Raw genomic sequence first — 16,703 nt, 5'->3', positions numbered from 1 at the left:
TGAGTTATTGTTCACTTTGGGTGCAGGCCGCATAGGATTTCTGGTTTTGTTCTTAAACCTGTTATTTTAATAATATATCCTTCTTAAAAACATTTACTGTTAATATTTAAAATTGTATTGCTGCAGTGAGGTTAATTTTCATTTTTTGTATCTTTTACTTTTATAATGGATACCTATTATCCACATTTTGTTTTCATGAAAGGCTAACCAGAGATTTGTTGTTTTTTAACAGGTGGGATAATACTGAAATTGAAAAACTTAGCCCATGGGACATGGAACCAATTCCTGATAATGGTATATATATTTGTTAAATAATGGAAACATTTTATTTTTATAATATGTGCATTTGCCAATGCACATGGAACAAACACATTTGTATTCTACGATCAGTATATTCACATTATTACAGTAACTGAACTTTACTGAAAGAAGACAACAGCATTGTGTTTATCTGTTTTGTTAATTCTTGACCTTAGATTCCAGCTTGATTTTGGCTGTACCTTAGTTTGTTGTCATTTCTCATGTAACCCTGCATTAAACTTAACTCCTGGCTGGGCGCCATGGCTCATGCCTGTAATCCCAGCACTTTGGGAGGCCGAAGCAGATGGATCACTTGAGATCAGGAGTTTGAGACCAGCCTGGACAACATGGTGAAACCCCATGTCTACTAAAAATACAGAAAATTAGCCGGACATGGTGGCGTGTGCCTGTAATCCCAGCTACTTGGGAGGTTGAGGCAGGAGAATCGCTTGACCCCGGGAGGCAGAGGTTTCAGTAGGCTGAGATCGCGGCCACTGCACTCCAGCCTAGGCGACAGCGAGACTCCATCTCAGAAAAACAACAACAAAAAAATCCAAAAAACGTAAATCCTTCATGTAGCGTCTACTTTTCCTACCTCATTCTTAATCTTTTACCCTTGGTCTTCCTTCAAGGAAAAGATCAAACTTGACTTCCGTCTTCTGCCTTACCTCAAGTTGTCTTATTATGGATTTTCTATTCTTTTCCTGTGAGAAATAGACAACTATTTAAAGTCAGCCTGTTCTCCAGTGCTACCATCCCACTGCTGTTGCCTTCCAAGGGCCTGGTACCTACACTTAGCTCATCCCCTTCAACAATTTTAATTTCCTCCTGCCTTTCACCAGTCAGGTTTGAATATGTCTCTTATACCTTACATGTGACTTCATCAATCATTTTTGTTATAAATTATTTCCCTTTTGCTAAACTTTTTGAAAGGGTACTCTATATCTCCTGCTTCCATTTTGTTCACCACCAGGCTTTCTTTATGTAAGTGTTTTTACTGATTTGTAACATCCTTTGATGTTTTTCTCTTTTTATTTATAATTTTCAAGAGAATCTCGGAATATCTGCATTTTGATACTTCTTTTCAATATGTACTCTCCGTTTTTTTTTTTTGAGATGGAGTCTTGCTCTGTCGCCCAGGTTGGAGTGCAGTTGCACGGTCTCGGCTCACTGCAAGCTCCGCCTCCTGGGTTCACGCCATTCTCCTGCCTCAGCCTCCTGAGTAGCTGGGACTACAGGTGCCTGCCACCACGTCCAGCTAATTTTTTGTATTTTTTTTAGTAGAGACGAGGTTTCACCATTCACAGAATGGTCTCAATTTCCTGACCTTGTGATCCACCTGCCTCGGCCTCCCAAAGTGCTGGGATTACAGGTGTGAGCCACTGCGCCTGGCCTGTGTACTCTCCATTTTTTATAGCACTTTAAAAAACTTCATTTTGAGATAATTTCAGACTTAAAAAATGTTACAGACCGGGCGCGGTGGCTCAAGCCTGTAATCCCAGCACTTTGGGAGGCCGAGACGGGCGGATCACGAGGTCAGGAGATCGAGACCATCCTGGCTAACACGGTGAAACCCAGTCTCTACTAAAAAATACAAAAAAAAAAAAAAAAAAACTAGCCGGGCATGGTGGCGGAGCCTGTAGTCCCAGCTACTCGGGAGGCTGAGGCAGGAGAATGGCGTAAACCCGGGAGGCGGAGCTTGCAGTGAGCTGAGATCCGGCAACTGCACTCCAGCCTGGGTGACAGAGCCAGACTCCGTCTCAAAAAAAAAAAAAAAAAGTTACAAAAATAGTACAAAGATTTTCTAAATACCTAGATTTCCCTTCTTATACAGCTAGCACATTGCAGTGATCAAAATCAGGAAATTATTATTAATATGATACTATTGTCTATAGACTTTATTCAGATTTTGTGTTTCACTAATATCCTTTCACATTTTGGATTTAATTGTCATGTCGTCTTAGTCTTCTTTAATCCGGTATCCCTCAGTTTTTCACTGTCTTTCATGACTTTAAGGCTTTTGAAGATTACTGGGCAGTTATTTTATACAATTTCCATTAGTTTGGGTTTGTCTGATGTTTTTTCTCGATTAAATTTAGGTTTTGCATTTTTGGCAAGAATGTCAGAGAAGTAATGTGTCTTTCTCAGTGCATTATTTTAGGAGGCACATGATGTCAATCTGTCCATTAATTGAGTGTTAACTTTAATAGTTTGATTTAGGGGGTATGTGTCAGGTGTCTCTAGTGTGAAGTAAATACTTTTTCCATTGTAATTAGTGTCCCATGGGGATATATTTATGTGTTGCAAATAATCCTGTTTCTTATCCTGCTTCCACTCACTAATTGTAGCATCCGTTGATGATTCTTGCCTCAAATAATGATTTTTTTCCATTGTCTTACATTTATTAGTTAGAATTCTACTATAAGATACACCTTCTCTTTTCCCATTTATTTATATTAGTATGTACTCAGATTTTTGTAAAATAAAATCAGTGCTCAATTGTTATCATTATTTTGTTGCTACCTTATTGCAGATTTGGCCACTGGGAACCTCTTCAAGTTGACTCCTATGTCCATTTGATAGTTTCTTTTAAATCGCCTTTGAGTGTTTTCATAGCTTCTGGCACTATTCAGTGTTCAAGACTCACCTTGTAGTTTCCCTACCTCAGCTGTGGAATCAGGCAGTTTTTCGGTGGCCATGGCCTGTTTCATTGGAGAATGGCATTTAGAAACCAAGATATTTCTTGTTATTGATGAATAATATTCCGTTGTAGGGATATAACACATTGTATTTATCCATTTATCAGTTGATGGACATTTGGATTGCTTCCATTAATTGGCTATGAATAGTGTTTCTGTGAACCTCATGTGCAAGTCTTTTTTCTTTTGGGTGCATATGTATGAGTGGCTTTGCTGGGTTACATGGTAACTCTGTTTAACCTTTTGAGGGCTGACAGATGGTTTTTTGGAGCAGGTATACCATTTTACATTTCCAGCAGCAGTGTATGTGTGTTCCAGTTTTTTCACATCCCGGACACTTGTTTTTTTTAACTTATAGGAAGTATTATTGTGGTTGTGATTTGCCTTTCTCTGATGCCTAATGATACTGAGCATTTTTTCCTTTGCTTACTGGTCATTTTTATGTCTTTGTAGAAATGTTCAATTTCTTTTTCTTTCTTTTCTTTTTGAGACAGTCTCCGTCTTTGCTCAGGTTGAAGTGTAGTGGTGCAATCACGACTCACTGCAACCTCCACCTCCCAGTTGGTTCTTGTGCTTCAGCCTGCTGAGTAGCTGGAACTATAGACATGTGCCACCCAGCTATTTCACCATGGTGGCCATACTAGACTTGAATTCCTGGCCTCAAGTGATCTGCCTGCGTTGGCCTCCCAAAGTGGTGGAACTACAGGCGTGAGCCACTAAGCCTGGCTGAGAAACATTCAGATTCTTTACTCATTTTTAACTGTGTTATCCATTAGTTTTGGATATCATAATTTCTTCTGTTCCCTTAAATAGTCTCTGTATCTCGGGGCTTTTCTGGTTTTGTTTTGGTTTTTTTTTTGTTTTATTTTCTTTTACTGTTTCATTAGGATAATTTTTATTGCTGTGTCTACACTATGTTAGTGTAAAATTTTTTCCATATACATCTTTTTAGTTTTACGTTTGAAAACATTAGTTATTATTGCTTTGTTTCATGAAATATTAGCTACACTTACAGAGTAAATCATATAAGTACATCACATATTTGTTTCATACACATTTCCTGAATGCCTACCGTTTGGGGGGCATCAAGTTAGGCACGAAATAACCATTATGAGAAAAAAAAGATTTAGTTTTTTCCCCTCAATGATTATATACATTCAGAAATGAATAACACATACTGTGCTCTTTTGAAAATTTTTTTTTTTTCTTTTTTTAAGACATAGTTTTGCTTTGTCACCCAGGCTGGAATGCAGTGGTGCAATCTCAGCTCACTATAACCTCCGCCTCCCAGATTCAAGTGAGTCTCCTGCCTCAGCCTCTTTAGTAGCTGGGACTAGAGGTGTGTGCCACCATGCCTGGCTAAGTTTTGTATTTTTAGTAGAGATAGGGTTTTGCCATGTTGGCCAGGCTGGTCTTGAATTCCTGACTTCAAGTGATCCCCCTGCCTTGACCTCCCAAAGTGCTGGGATTACAGGCATGAGCCACCATGCCTGGTGTTGAATCTTTTTATATTTTTACATGTTTATATTTTCTTTTGGAATGTCTTAATTTGCTTTTATCACCAGCCAATGTATTATAGTATTCACCTTATTGCTTTTGGTTTTCATCTCTAAAAGTTGGATTTGGTTGTGTTTCATGTCTTCCATTTATATATGTTTTTAATGAACATGTGTAATATAATAACTACATGTCTTTGCTAATTCTAACATATGTGACAATTCTGGTTGGTTGATTAATCTCTTCATTATGGGTATTTCCTAATATATTACCTGCCTTATAATTTTAAATATTATGTCAGACATTGTGAATTTTACCTTGTTGGGTGCTGTATATTTTTGTATTCCTGTAAGTGTTAAACTTTGTTCTGTCACACAAGCTAGTTGGAAACAATTTTATCTTTTTTAAGATATGGTAGATGGGTTTGGAGCAGTGCTTAGCCTAGAACTGATTTACTTCTGACTTCTTAGGCAAGACCCTTTTATGCAGTCTATCCATTGCTCTATGAATCATGCAGCTTTTCAGTCTGGCTGGGGGGAACAGGCATGGTTGCTGGCCCTTTTGTGCATCAGGCCTTTGTTATCACAGATCTTTCATTTGGTTCTTTTCCTGGCTTCCTGTCGTTTCTTCACGCATGTGGGCTGATCAGTATTCACCAGAATACTTGAGGAGACCAGCCCAGGCAACACAGTGAGACCCCTTTCCTCCCCATTAAAACAGACACACACACACCCACTTTCTCCCTACCAAAACACACCCACCCACACCCCTTGCCCAAAGTCATAGTTTTTAGGTGGTATAGATGTGATTTGAACTCATATCCCGGCTTTGATAAACCAGTGTTTTTTTAAAGCACTTTATGTTGCCTGCCCATACAGCCTCTTTCCTCTTCCTTTTGATGAGATAAAATATTGAAAGCATAACTGTGAATTACAGTATAAAAATACACATTTTAGCTTATTAGGGCAGTGGGATGTCTCCGCCCTCTTCCCCCACATCTCTTTTATATTCATGCAGAAAATAAAATGGAAATCCTTTTTCTTTTTGCAAGAACATGAATTATAAACTTACAGGAATCATTTATCATCCATGTTTAAAAAATTTCCATCTCTCAGCTAAAAGACTACATCATATGAGTTAATTCTAATAGGTCAGCTTTATTGAAGTTAAGAGTATTCCCAGAGAATGCTCTGTATAAAACTTGTGTGTATGTTTGCAGGAATCTTAACGGATATGGTTCTCGAGGAGATGCTCCCATGAGCATTCTCTCCACCATTTAGCAGCTGTTAAAATGAGGCACTTCCCAATGCCCTTGTTCCCTCATTGTGAACGTGCTCTGGTAGTCAGTACACAGTAGATGGCATTTCTTATTTTTATGTTAGAACTGATATTCAATAAGCTAAAATATTCTCAGCTTCCTCAGATTCTTTCTTTCTCTCTCTCTCTTTTTCTTTCTTTCTTTTTTTTTTTGGAGACAGAGTCTCGCCCTGTTGCCCATGCTGGAGTGCAATGGCACAATCTTGACTCACTGCAACCTCTGCCTCCGGGTTCAAGTGATTCTCCTGCCTCAGCCTCCCTAGTAGCTGGGATTACAGACGTGCCCCACCACAGCTGGCTAATTTTTGTATTTTTAGTAGAGACGTGGTTTTGCCATGTTGGCCAGTCTGGTCTTGAACTCCTGACCTTGGGCAGTCCACCCACCTTGGCCTCCCAAAGTTCTGGGAATACAGGCGTCATTCACCCCACCCGCTTCTCCTTATTTTTCAAAAAATACCAGTCTGTTTCATTTGAGCTTTAAAATTTAAGAAAATTAGCCATTTGTCATGTGGGATTATTTTATCAATTTTGACTTGACTTTTTAAAAATTAATTTTAACTGTATGTAAGCTTAAAATTTTGAATATTGTCAGGTTCAATTTGTGTTTTCAGAGGCCTTGGGGTTAAGTTTGCCTCCTTGAAGAAAGAGACTGAAAATTGCAATACTGGCACTCTTATTTTTAATTTTTAATTTGTTAGGGTAGGTAGATTGTGTTTTTACCTGAATTTGTAAGCAATCTGTTGATCTCAGTGAGTAATTTTAAAAGAGTTGCACATTTGAACTCTATTTTTGACTGTGGAGATAACCTAGTTTTATAAGCTTTGAAAACTGAATTTTAATACAGTATATATTTATTTTTTGTGTTTTTTTCTTCCTCTCTTTGTTTTTTATGGTATATATAGTTGATCCACCTGAAGAATTAGGAGCTAGTATTTCTGTCACATCAGATGAGCTAGAGAAATTGCTGTATAAACCACAAGCTGGTGAATGGGGTCAGAAATCAAGAGATGAAGAATGTGATAGAATTATCAGTGGTATAGATCAACTTTTGAATCTTGGTAAGTTTTTTTTGTTTAGGATGAAAATTTTTTTTTTAAATTTTTTTCATAAAGGTATTTAAAAATACTAGCATAATTGAGGTTTCTGTTCTTTACTACATTTTGTATTGGTTATCTTTTAATTTAGTCTGTAATGTTAAATGTAGCCATATCTTATGAATGATTTCTAGAGAAGTGCCACTAAAGGCAATGGATTTGTTGATTAAAAACTCTCCTGTCTTCCCTAACAGATATAGCAGCAGCTTTTGCAGGCCCTGTTGATCTGTGTACATACCCGAAGTACTGTACTGTAGTAGCTTATCCAACTGATCTTTACACAATTCGAATGAGACTTGTTAATCGATTTTACAGGTTAGTAGAAACCTGCTTTCAAAATAGTTTAAAAAGCTATATTTGGCAATATTGACTAGGGTAAACAAAGGAAGAGATAGTGGTAGAATTGGGGGCTGATTAACATTTTTGTTTCATTATTCTCTTTCATTGTCAGATGGTGTTAGATGTCTATGGGTAGGTGTGGGTAGGGCCGGGCAGAAGATTGACTACCATATTTCACCCTCGATTTTTTTTTCAATGATTATTTCCATATCACTGACATTTTACTTTTATTCCATTTATTTCAGTAACATTTCACTGGTACTTTTCTATCCTCATACATGATTGAAGACATAATTTGTTTTAAAATTAACAGCCACAATTGAAGAAACAGTTGTTTTTCTAATCACGTAACTGAGCTGCAGAATCTTAAGGCCTCAATAAATGTTGTGTCTTATTATTTGAACAATAAGACCTTCTATTTTAATTATTCTTGGTAAATAGTGGTTTTGTTTCTCCAGTGGTTTTCATTTGCCAAACTCATGACAGATGGTTTAACAGGGTGGCTACTGCTCCCAGGAAATTCTGTCAGATGAATCCTCATTTCCAGTGCAGCAGCTGTTGGCAGTCTTTCATCAAAAGTCCGTCCATCAGGAGTTACCTATTGTGATTGGCCAAGTAGTTTTGCTTTGGCTGCCAGGGCTTCATTCTGTTGAATATGATATTCCTGAAATCTCTTGGATAATCTTTGTGTCATTTAAAAATATTTTTGTAGGAGGCCAGGTGCATTGGCTTATGCCTGTAATCCCAGCACTTCGTGAGGCCCAGACAGGTGGATCACCTGAGGCTAGGAGTTTGAGACCAGCCTGGCCACCGTGGTAAAACCCTGTCTCTACTGAAAATACAAAAATTATCCAGGCATGGTGGCACGTGTTTGTAAGCCCAGGTACTTGGGAGGCTGAGGCAGGAGAATCGCTTGAACCCGGGAGGTGGAGGTTGCAGTAAGCTGAGATCGTGCCACTGCACTCCAGCCTGGGTGGCGGAGTAAGACCCTGTCTAAGCAATTAAAAAAAAAAATAATATTTTTGTGGGAGCTAAATGATAAGACCACATGGACACAGGGGAACAAAACACACTAAGGCCTTTTGGAGGGTGAGAGGAAGGAGAGGATCAAAAAAAACAACTCATGGGTACTAGGCATAATACTTGGGTGATGAAATAATCTGTACAACCAACCCCTGTGACACAAGTTTCCCTGTGTAACAAACCTGTACTTGTACCCCTGAACTTAAAAGTTAAATATATTTCTGTAAGCAGTGTTCTGAACAGATGGTCTCTTCAGACTTTACTTTTGTTGTGGTCTTTAACACAGTCCAAAAAGCAGGTTTCTGTAAGTTTATTGTAGGTCCCAAGAAATTCCTTAAACTGTTCTGAGTAGATTCTGTTATTTACACAGCCATATACTTCCAGCCTTTCTGGTGCATGAGTTTCCTTTCTACTCTGGAAAAATAGTTGTTCAATCTTTCCTTGAGTGTCTCCAGTAAGGCCTGATATCTTATTTAAGCACAGGTTCTCACATCCGACATCAGGAGGAGGCTGAGAGTTGTGGGGCTGGTCAGGCCTGGCTGGAGAAGGGAAGGTCCGAGTCAGGGCCTCAACCTTCAATCTTTAGTCATCTGTTTTTCTTAGAAATTTTGTTAAGTTGTTAGATACTGTATTTTTTTTCTTTGTATGTTTAAATTTCTATTTAACTACATTTAAAAATAATATTTATATAGTTAATACTTGGTCTCTTTGGCCTTTGGAAGATTAATTTCCCAGAGGCACTGACTTTTTATCTTTGGCTTCTAGAACACTGGTAAGTATAAAATTTCCTATTCTTAATGATTTTTACAGCAGTTGATTGTATTTTAACTTATAATTCAACTAGTTTAACAAATTATAAAAAGTCATCTTGAGTCTGCATTATTGATGTAATTTATCTCTGTAATTTAACACTGGAATGTGCATTCCACTCAGAAACCACTGGATCGTTTACAGTGAGACTGAAGCTCTTAGTTTCTGTTTGTTTGTTTTTTAGTTTGTTTTTGAGATAGAGTCTTGCTCTGTCACCCAGGCTGGAGTGCAGTGGCATGATGATAGCTCACTGTAGCCTCGACTGCCAGGCTCAAGTGATCCTCCCATCTCAGCCTCTTGAATAGCTGGGACTACAGGTGCGCACTAGTACACCTGGCTGATTTTTTCATTTTTATTTTTGGTAAAGATGGGGTTTTGCCATGGTGTCCAGGCTGATCTTGAACCCCTGGGCTCATGCTGTCCTCCTGCCCTGGCCTCCCAAAGTGTTGGAATTACAGGCGTGAGTCACCTTGCTGGGCCAGCTTTTAGGGTTGATGATATTTAACGTATTTTCTTTATTGAAATTCAACAATTTTAAAAGGTACCTATACGCAATGTGAAAAGGGAATGTAGTTTTGTTGGTTTTCTTTATGCGATTAAGTAATTTGTTAAGATGTTTGTCCTCTTCAGTTCAGCATAATTGCTTCGGTGTCCAGTGTAATTGCCTATGACTATGATCAAGTTGAGAGCATTAGAAGGTTATTCATTATAACTTTGCACTTACGGTTTAATTATTATTTCACAGTTGTTTAATTCACATGCTGCATTTTTTCACTTGGTTTCTATCTTCTCATTAAGCCATAAATTGTCTACTTTATTTTGAAGGAGGCTGTCTGCGTTAGTTTGGGAAGTCAGATATATAGAACATAATGCCAGAACATTTAACGAACCTGAGAGTGTAATTGCAAGATCAGCTAAAAAGATAACTGACCAACTTTTAAAATTTATCAAGTAAGTAATCTCATAGATACTGTGTAAAAGTGACTGCATATTGTGCTATTAACAATCATCTAGTTTTACTGGGCGTGGTGGCTCATGCCTGTTAATCCCAGCACTTTGGGAGGCCGAGGTGGTCAGATCACTTGAGATCAGTTGTTTGAGACCAGTCTAGCCAACATGGTGAAACCTCTGTCTCTACTAAAAAAATACAAAAATTAGCCAGGCGTGGTGGCAGGTGGCTGAGGCAGAATTGCTTGAATCCAGGAGGTGGTGGTTACAGTGAGCCCAGATGGTGCCATTGCACTGCAGCATGAGTGACAAGTGAAACTCTGTCTCCAGAGAGAAAAAAAAAAAGAAAAAAGAAAAAAGAAATCTAGTTTTATTTTTTACTCAGAACTATACTCTTTTAATGCTTTAGTTTAGATGATATTTCTTTACATACATAATTTCAGTAAAAGTCTGAGAAACTGAATAATTCAGTTTTTCAACTTTTAAAAATTCTGAAATAATTTTATACTCCAGAAAGTTGCCATTTGCCTTTCATCTAGTCTCCTCTTAGGTTAACATTTTACATAACTGTGGTATACTTATGAAATGTTAAAAAAAAAAAACAAAAAATCTTGGTACCATGCTATTGACAAAAAGTGTAGAATTTATTTGGATTTCACTAGTTTTTACACCCTTTCATGTTTCAGATCTAATCCAGAATCCCCATCAAATGTAGCGTTTTGTTTTCTTAGTCTCCTTCAATTTTTTCCTCTGTCTTTATCACTTCATCATTTTTATAAATGTTACTTATTTTATAGAGTATACTTAATTGGAGTTTGTTTGGTTATTTTCTCATGATTATGTTGAATTTTAATGTTTCAAATTATGTCCTATGAAAATGTTTGTATACGTGTGAATATTCTATAGATTTTCTTGTATTCAGAAGTCAATTAGGAATCAAAGAATATAAACTGACTTGGAAATTGAGACCCAGGTTCTAGTCTGCTCTATTCTAGTGAGCATTCTTAATTTAGAAACAGTGCCATCGTTTTCAGCATCTAGCTGAAAACTGGGGAGTAACTGATTCCTGTCAGCTTTCTTGGGTTGATTCTGTCCTAAGTCTTGGGGGACTCATACTTAAGTTACCTCCTCCCTAGAATCATCATCTTTTTCTTCAGGAAAATTATATACCCATATTTGTTTCCTTTATGCTTAGATATCCGTATTTTAGCATTCTTTTTCTCCTGTGTGTACAGTAAGATACTATTTGCTTTAATTTCATTTCCTTTTTCATATATATGTATATATGTATTTTTTTTTTTTTTTTTTTAACCTTAAATCAACTGTTTTCCTGGTACTTATTGTGTGAATACTGCTAGTGATGATACTTAGAAAAACTCATCCATATATTCATCCAGTTGAGGCCATACATATATTATTTCTGGATTACCTGCTTAATCTGGATACATACTTAACGGAAAACAAGAAAAACCTTCAAGATTCTAAATTAGGATTTAAGATGACTAGTTATGTTCACAAAGGGTTGGGGAAAAACCTGATATTCCTCTGTTTGAAATTAGGCATGTATAGGTTGGCGAACTGTTTATAATGTATGGTTTGAATCCTTGCCAACAAGTCACTACATCTGCATACTATTAAAGTGAAAATTTGTTTTTTAGGAATCAACACTGTACAAATATCTCAGAACTTTCTAACACATCTGAAAATGATGAGCAAAATGCTGAGGATTTGGTATGAAGTTTGTTGATTTTATAATGGTTTTTGTTAATTTCAAATGGCATTTTTAAAAAGTGAAGAAGAAAATGTTGGCTTTCTAGTATCAACTCTTGCAGTAGTCCAACGAATAAATAGGGCATTTGATAAAAATATGTTTTTGAGTTTTCTAGATGATTTATGAGGTAATTTGTTTTAGCTAATATCAAAATATAAGTGAGTAATTTTAGGTGTGGAATATATTCTCTTACTATATTTTAGCTAGTGAAAGGTGTATTATATAAAGTACCTTGGAGACTGGGCACAGTGGCTCACACCTGTAATTCCCGTGCTTTAGCAGGCTGAGATGGGAAGATCGCTTGAGCCAGAAGTTTGAGACCGTGTCTCTACAATAAAAAAAAAAGTTAGCTGGGGTAGCGCATGCCTGTACTATAGAACACAAAATCCAGAAACTGTAGGAATCTGTATGTTTCTGGGGATTTGTGGATAGAGGTAAAACACAAGTTTTCTGTTTAGGAAATGCATGAAGCACCTTTTTATAACTGTAAGTTTGAATTTTAGAATTAGTTTATGTTCTTAGGGAATGAAAAAGGATTATTAGGAATGACTGTTTTTTTTTTTTTTTTCCCAAGCCTGGGTGCCACAAAGATCATCTTGTAGTCTTTCTTTGGAGATTTTGTTAATAACATGTTTTAACTCTAGTAATACCAAATGTCTTTGATATGTTATTTATTAAGATTGTATTTTCTTAATCTTAATAATTAACCTTAATAATTAAGGTTATTATTTTCTAATGAGACTCTAAATACTTAAGGTGCTCTGATTTTATTCCTAGGATGATAGTGATCTTCCTAAAACATCTTCTGGAAGAAGGAGAGTAAGTTACTCTGCATGGTTGACTTTTGTAGTTTGCTTTTTCTTTGTTTTAAAATCAATTCAGGATTTTAGTTTTTGTCTTTGAAAAGTTATGTTAATGTAGACACTGAATATTTTATTAGCAAAATGGGAGAAATTACTGGAAAGGTTTAGTGGGAGAGTTGGAATTTGTACTGTATTATCAGAGTGAGGTGGAGTAAGAAGAGGCCATTCAAAAAATAGAGGATACCACAGGAAAGACAAAAAAAGTAGAGAAATAGGGCATGGCATGTCCCTAGACTGTTAAGGGCACTACACCCGACTGGTGTAGAGGTTGGATGTTGAAGTGACCAAAGTGGCTATATCTGGCTATTATGATTGGGGTAGATTATGGTGATATTGAAATCCAAGGATTTCATTTAAAGTAGAGAATCAATTGAACAGCCAAAATAGATAATACAATTTGAAGGATAAGAAGATGTGTATTAAAGGAGATGAATTAGGAGTTCATTGCAAGAATATAGGGTGAAGGATGGGTAGCTAGTCAAGGATATTTGCATGGGAATGGAGAGGAAAGGAAAATTATGAGACCTTTTTAGGGAAAACTAACTAGGATTTGGTGACTGAACTTTTTTTAAAAATGGAGATATGTTGGGACAATGAGGTTGGGGGGTAAGGAGAAGGGTCTGTGGAACAAAGTTTATAAAATTGGGTAATCATAATGTGGTATCATCAGCAGGCTTTGAAGTTCAAATATAATACAGGAATTAAAATGAAAGATTATTAATATGAAAATGCTTAACATTTTAAGATCATTTTCAGTTTCCTCCAAATGCTCCTTAAATTTAAGCTTTTTATGAAATATTAATTTATACCATGTGCTTGCCTTCCAGAACACTGAAAAGTTAGACCTGAAATAGTCTAATACGATTAGTTATTTTCATATAATTTTTATTTCTAGACTCCCAAGTATCGGGGGGAACCCCACCCCCGATATTCAACGTGGGTTCTTTCCTATTTCCCTAAGTGTCGACTGGTCTGAGAAATAAAGGAAAAGAGTACAAGAGAGAGAAATTTTAAAGCTGGGTGTCTGGGGGAGACATCATATGTTGGCAGGTTCCGCGATGCTCCCTGAACCGTAAAACCAGCAAGTTTTTATTAGCGATTTTCAAAAGGGGAGGGAATGTACGAATAGGGTGTGGATCACAGAGATCACATGCTTCACAGGGTAATAAAATACCACAAAGCAAATGGAGGCAGGGCGAGATCACAGGACCACAGGATGGGGTGAAATTAAAATTGCTAATGAAGTTTTGGGCACGCATTGTCATTGATAACATCTTATCGGGAGACAGGGTTTGAGAGCAGACAACCTGTCTGACCAAAATTTATTAGGTGGGAATTTCCTCGTCCTAATAAGCCTGGGAGCACTACAGGAGACCGGGGCTTATTTCATCCCTTCGGTTTCGACCCTAAAAGACAGCCATCCCTAAAGTGGCCATTTCAGAGGCCTACCCTCAGGGGCCATTCTCTTTCTCAGGGATGTTCCTTGCTGAGAAAAAGAATTCAGCAATATTTCTCCTATTTGCTTTTGAAAGAAGAGAAATATGGCTCTGTTCTGCCAGGCTCACCGGCAGTCAGAGTTTAAGGTTATCTCTCTTGTTCTCTGAACGTTGCTGATATCCTGTTCTTTTCTCAAGGTGCCCAGATTTCATATTGTTCAAGCACACATGCTCTACAAACAATTTGTGCAGTTAACGCAATCATCACGGGGTCCTGAGGCGACATACATCCTCCTCAGCTTACGAAGATGATGGGATTAAGAGATTAAAGACAGGCATAAGAAATCACAAGGGTATTGATTGGGGAAGTGATAAGTCTTCACAATTTATGTTCAGAGATAGCAGTGAAGACAGGCGTAAGAAATTATAAAAGTATTAATTTGGGGAACTAATAAATGTCTGTGAAGTCTTCACAATTTATGTTCTTCTGCCATGGCTTCAGCCGGTCCCTCCGTTTGGGGTTCCTGACTTCCTGCAACACCCAAGTGTTTAGTTTTTGTATTTATTTGCTATGTCTGCTGCAGCAAATGACAAATTTAGTTGCTTAAATAATAAAAACGTATTACCCGATAGTTCTGTACATTAGAAGTTTTCATGGGTCTCTAGGTCAGAATCATGGTCTTGGTGTGGCTAGAAGCTCTTGGGGAGAGTTATTTGCATTTTGCAGCTTCTAGTGGGTGTCCTCACCTTGGCTTCAAGTCCCCTTGTTCCATCTTCAAGCCCACAACATAGCATTTTTCAGTCTGTCTCTGACTCTGACCTTTCTACCTCCCTCTTATAATAACTTTTGTGACTACAATGGGTCCAAGCAATCAATTCAAGATAATCTTTCATCTCAAGGTCTATACCCTTAATGCAAAATACCTTTTCTCATGTAAGGTAACATAATCATAGGTTGTGAGGATTATGATGTGAACATCTTTGGTGGGGCCATTTATTCTTCCTGTCACATTATCAGGTATGCTTCATATTCTGGGAAAACAAATATTATAAACCTGGGAGGTGAGAGGTCATGGAATAGCCTTTCACTAGATAATATACTCTGGTTAGAGTATGCTTTGCATAGCTAACTTTGTAATATTTCTGAAATTGGTTAAGTTGTATCAAAATGTGTTATATGCATAGTTTAAAAATTTCATTTCTGGAAGAGTGTGTTGAGAGCAACATATATGACATTATTGTGTTTTTATAGAAGACAGTAGATCAGTTACATTTTTGCCACAGTCTTATACCAATAGTGTGATTTTTCTTAAGACTGTGAATGTATTTTTAGGTCCATGATGGGAAAAAAAGCATCAGAGCTACCAACTATGTTGAAAGCAACTGGAAGAAACAGTGTAAGGAACTAGTGAACTTAATTTTTCAGTGTGAAGATTCTGAACCATTTAGACAACCTGTTGATTTGGTTGAATATCCAGTAAGTTTCCATTGTTTAAATGTTTGGGGCTTTTCTTGCTTTGCAGTGAGGAAACTGGGGTAGAGTTATTAAACTTTAAAGAGAAAGATACCTAGGCTTTATGTTAACTTTTTTGCTGTTATCACTAAGTTAGTGGTAGAAGTAGTGTTTTACATTGTTTTCTTCAATTTATAGACACCCTTGTAACTCATTTAAGAATTTAGACTTAGGAAACCAGTATTACATAACAATGGGATGGATCTACTTAGATTTCTAAGTAGGGCCAGCACTAGGAAAACTATGAATTGGATAAAAGTGTCGTTTGCACTCTTTAAAAAGGGAAATTGGAAAATGACTTTATAAAAATAAGTTGGATTATAACAGCACAGAGTGACTGTAGGACGCTTGGAGTATATACAGCAGGAAATAAAACCATCCCATGTGTCACTAACAATAAATAGACATTAACATTTTGGTATATTTCTTTCTATCTTGTCTTTGTTTTTATACCTCTTTTTAAACATTAGTAATGAATTTTAAGAGTCCTCTAACCGGCCAGGCTCGGTGGCTCAAGCCTGTAATCCCAGCACTTTGGGAGGCCGAGACGGGCGGATCACGAGGTCAAGAGATCGAGACCATCCTGGATAATACGGTGAAACCCCGTCTCTACTAAAAAATACAAAAAAAACCTAGCCGGGCAAGGTGGCGGGCGCCTGTAGTCCCAGCTACTTGGGAGGCTGAGGCTGGAGAATGGCGTAAGCCCGGGAGGCGGAGCTTGCAGTGAGCTGAGATCCGGCCACTGCACTCCAGCCTGGGCTACAGAGCGAGACTCCATCTCAAAACAACAACAACAACAACAAAAAAGAGTCCTCTAACCTTTTCCTCTCCTCCATCATTTCAAATGTTTTAGAGATCTGATGGCATTTACATTTCTAAAAGCAAAAAATGAATCTATGAATTAATCATTGTTTTTAAAACCTAGGACTACAGAGATATTATAGATACCCCAATGGATTTTGGAACAGTAAGGGAAACTCTGGATGCGGGAAATTATGACAGCCCTTTGGAGTTTTGCAAAGACATCCGGTTGATATTTAGCAATGCAAAAGCATATACACCAAACAAAAGATCAAAGGTAATTTTTTAAGTG

At 37.3% G+C, this 16,703-nt stretch overlaps 1 protein-coding gene across 2 annotated transcripts in view; it reads left to right on the top strand.

Annotated features, from left to right (window-relative positions):
- Window positions 1–16,703, top strand: part of BRWD1 (bromodomain and WD repeat domain containing 1) — a 131,387-nt gene that overhangs the window by 89,914 nt on the left and 24,770 nt on the right. For both annotated transcript variants that reach the window (XM_007968201.3, XM_073010631.1), the window contains 8 exons: window positions 233–294; window positions 6,716–6,871; window positions 7,102–7,222; window positions 9,905–10,030; window positions 11,686–11,758; window positions 12,576–12,617; window positions 15,431–15,574; window positions 16,536–16,688. In XM_007968201.3, the coding sequence (XP_007966392.2) occupies window positions 233–294; window positions 6,716–6,871; window positions 7,102–7,222; window positions 9,905–10,030; window positions 11,686–11,758; window positions 12,576–12,617; window positions 15,431–15,574; window positions 16,536–16,688 (877 nt within the window). The remainder of the gene's footprint in view (window positions 1–232; window positions 295–6,715; window positions 6,872–7,101; window positions 7,223–9,904; window positions 10,031–11,685; window positions 11,759–12,575; window positions 12,618–15,430; window positions 15,575–16,535; window positions 16,689–16,703) is intronic.

This window comes from Chlorocebus sabaeus, chromosome 2, assembly GCF_047675955.1.
Source record: "Chlorocebus sabaeus isolate Y175 chromosome 2, mChlSab1.0.hap1, whole genome shotgun sequence".
NCBI lineage: Eukaryota > Metazoa > Chordata > Mammalia > Primates > Cercopithecidae > Chlorocebus > Chlorocebus sabaeus.
Note: the sequence above shows the minus strand (reverse complement) of the source record. Positions and strands in the feature narration are given on the sequence as shown.